The 2,786-nt window shown below is 46.4% G+C and overlaps 1 protein-coding gene across 1 annotated transcript; it reads right to left on the reverse strand.

Annotated features, from left to right (window-relative positions):
• Positions 1-562: 562 nt before the first annotated feature.
• LOC135390647 (uncharacterized protein K02A2.6-like) lies at positions 563-1,630 on the reverse strand. The gene has a single exon (XM_064620444.1). It carries the CDS (start codon positions 1,628-1,630, stop codon positions 563-565), a length of 1,068 nt encoding a protein of 355 aa, XP_064476514.1.
• Between the last annotated feature and the right edge of the window lie 1,156 nt (positions 1,631-2,786).

The raw sequence follows: 2,786 nt of genomic DNA on the forward strand, positions 1-2,786 counted from the left end.
TCGCACATGATATGGCACAAAGTGGTCCTCGGTTATCGATGATGGCCATGCGCGCAGAGTAAATTCTGCTACTTTACACAACACCCTGTCTGTCTTTGTAGCCTTCGCAATGCTCTTTGCATGCAAAGGGGTGTTCTCGAACACTGCCAGAATTTCCTTTGTATCTTCCGGATGCGTAGTTGAAATTGGTAGACGAGATAACGCGTCCGCCACCTGCATGTCGCTTCCATTTCGGTATTTAAGCTGATAACGATACGCTGAAAGCAGCAGCGCACGACGCTGCGTTCGGGCTGCGGCTAACGTTGGAATGGCCTTGTTGTGTGACAAAATTCCTAACAGCAGTGAAAACGTTTAAGGCCAAATACAATTGCTAACGCTTCCTTTTCCCCTTGCGCGTACTTCTTCTGGGCCGGAGATAAGGTGCGCGACGCGAACGCTATAGGCCGTTCAGACCCATCTTGTGCCATATGAAAAATCACGGCGCCTAAACCGTACGCTGACGAATCACACAATAGTCCCAGTGGCTGTGTTACATCATATTAACTCAAAACAATGCTATTGACTAGCAGTTCTTTCGTCGCTTTAAAAGCTCTTCGGCATCTCCTATCCCATAACCATTTTTGCCCTTCTTTAGAAGTTCATACAATGGTGCAGCAACTGTTGACAGGTTTTTCAGAAACCGTGCGTAAAAGTTCAACATTCCTATATATGCTTTCAACTCTGTTACATTTGTTGGATCTGGGGCCTGTATGGTGGCCTTTATCTTTCTGTCAGTGGGATAAATGCCCTTAGGCGTAATCTTATGCCCTACATAAACTTCGGAGTCCTGGAAAATCCTGCAATTAGACTCCCTAATTTCAATATTATACTTGTTAAGCATTTTAAGGACCGTCTCTAGGAGCTTGCTGCAGTCTTCTATGTCCTTCCCAGCAATAATCACGTCATCAATATAACAACCGACTTGAGGTATGTCCTTCAAAACCTTGTCCATCAGGGACTGGAATATGGCAGGTGCACTTGATATACCAAACGGTAATCTTTGAAACTGGTAAAGTCCTTGGTGTGTGTTGACCGTCAGCAGCTGACGGCATTCGCGTGCCACTTCAATCTGGTGATAAGCAGATGACAAATCAAGGACACAGAAAACACTGCCTCCTGCTAAAACAGAGAAATGTTCTTCGGGGTGCAGTAACGAATAATGTTCCGTTTGAAGCACTGGATTAATAGTCACTTTGAAGTCGCCGCAAAGTCTTAGGCCCTCACCGTTCTTCTTAGGCACCACGACTAATGGAGTGGCCCATTCACTCTGTGCAACATGTTTTACAATGCCGGTCTTTTCGAGTTCGTCCAGCTGCTCAGTTACAGCATTTCTTACAGCGAAAGGAACGGATCGAGCCTTGCAGAACACTGGTGTGTTGCTGTCCTTGACGATTATCTTCGCTTGGAATTCCTTTATCAGTCCCGAACTTGAATCAAACACGTCTGGAAATTTCTTACGCATTTCCTCGACACGATAATCAGCTGTGACTTGCCCGACAACACTCCAATCCAAGCGTAGTTTTTCTAACCAGTTCCTTCCCATCAGAACCGGAAGCTTCTTGCCTCGATTTCGAACCACAATGGTTGGCATAATCGTTTGTTAACATTTACGAAGATCTGACCTCGTACGGGGAGTTGCTGTCCGGAGTAAGTCTTCAGACTGATGGTGCACGGCTTGCACCTTAAATGCGAAAATCGTTCTTTACACGTACTTTCCGGCATAATGGAGACAGACGCTCCCGTGTCAATCGACATTGACAGTGTCTGTCCTTCCACTTTGAGCTCTATCTTGTAGGCTTGCTGTGTACTCATACGAGATTCCAATTGAAATACAGACTCGTTACCTGAAACCTCCACGAAGTTCGCTTCTGCCTGCCGCTCTTGCTTTCCGCACATTATTTTCAAATGTCCCACTTTCGCACATTTGTAACACTTGTGCTTCTTATACCAGCACTGACTTCGGCAATGCGATTTACCACATCGGTAACACTTTGTTTCCGATATACTATTTTTCCTTCTTGCCGGGCCTTTCCAATTAGCCTGACTATACCCTTCGCCCTTCCCTTGTTTGCGAATTTCATTGATCTGCTCCACTCTTTTCACTTCGACATGCATAATCTTAGTCTGTCGTTCCGCAAGCTCATGCGCCCGAGCTGTTTTGCACGCTTTGTCAAATGTGAGGTCATCAACTGTAAAGAGCCCTCGTTGGCTTTCCTCGCTTCTCAGTCCCGCTACTAGCCTGTCCCTTAGTGCTTCTGATAAAAAGGCGGTAAAATCGCATTTCCTTCATGCCTCCTTTAATGAAATGATGAAGTCGTCAACACTTTCTGCTTCCTGTTGCGCGAGACAATTACATTTGCACCGCTGCGCAATTACCGACTGTTTGGGACTGAAATGTGCACGCAGTATAGCTTCTGCTTCAGCATACGTTTTATCTGTTGGACGGTCTGGTACGACCAGCTTCGTGAGGGTGTCAAATGCGCGTGGACCCATGACAGTGTAGAACACAGACTTTTTCTTGTCTTCGGCGACATCGTTTGCTGCCACGTAATGTTCAAAACGTTCGATGTACGACTCAAAAGAGTCAGTCCTTTCGTCGATCTCTCCTATTCTTCCCAAACGCGACATGTGTACGTTGAGAATTTGCCTGCCAGTGCTGCTGTGCGGCCTGACGTTATCCTTATAGGGTGCCGTGGGTCCGAACAAAACACCTCGTCGCCAATTTGTTACATCCTGGGTTAGCGTCC

This window comes from Ornithodoros turicata, chromosome 1, assembly GCF_037126465.1.
Source record: "Ornithodoros turicata isolate Travis chromosome 1, ASM3712646v1, whole genome shotgun sequence".
Classification (NCBI taxonomy): domain Eukaryota; kingdom Metazoa; phylum Arthropoda; class Arachnida; order Ixodida; family Argasidae; genus Ornithodoros; species Ornithodoros turicata.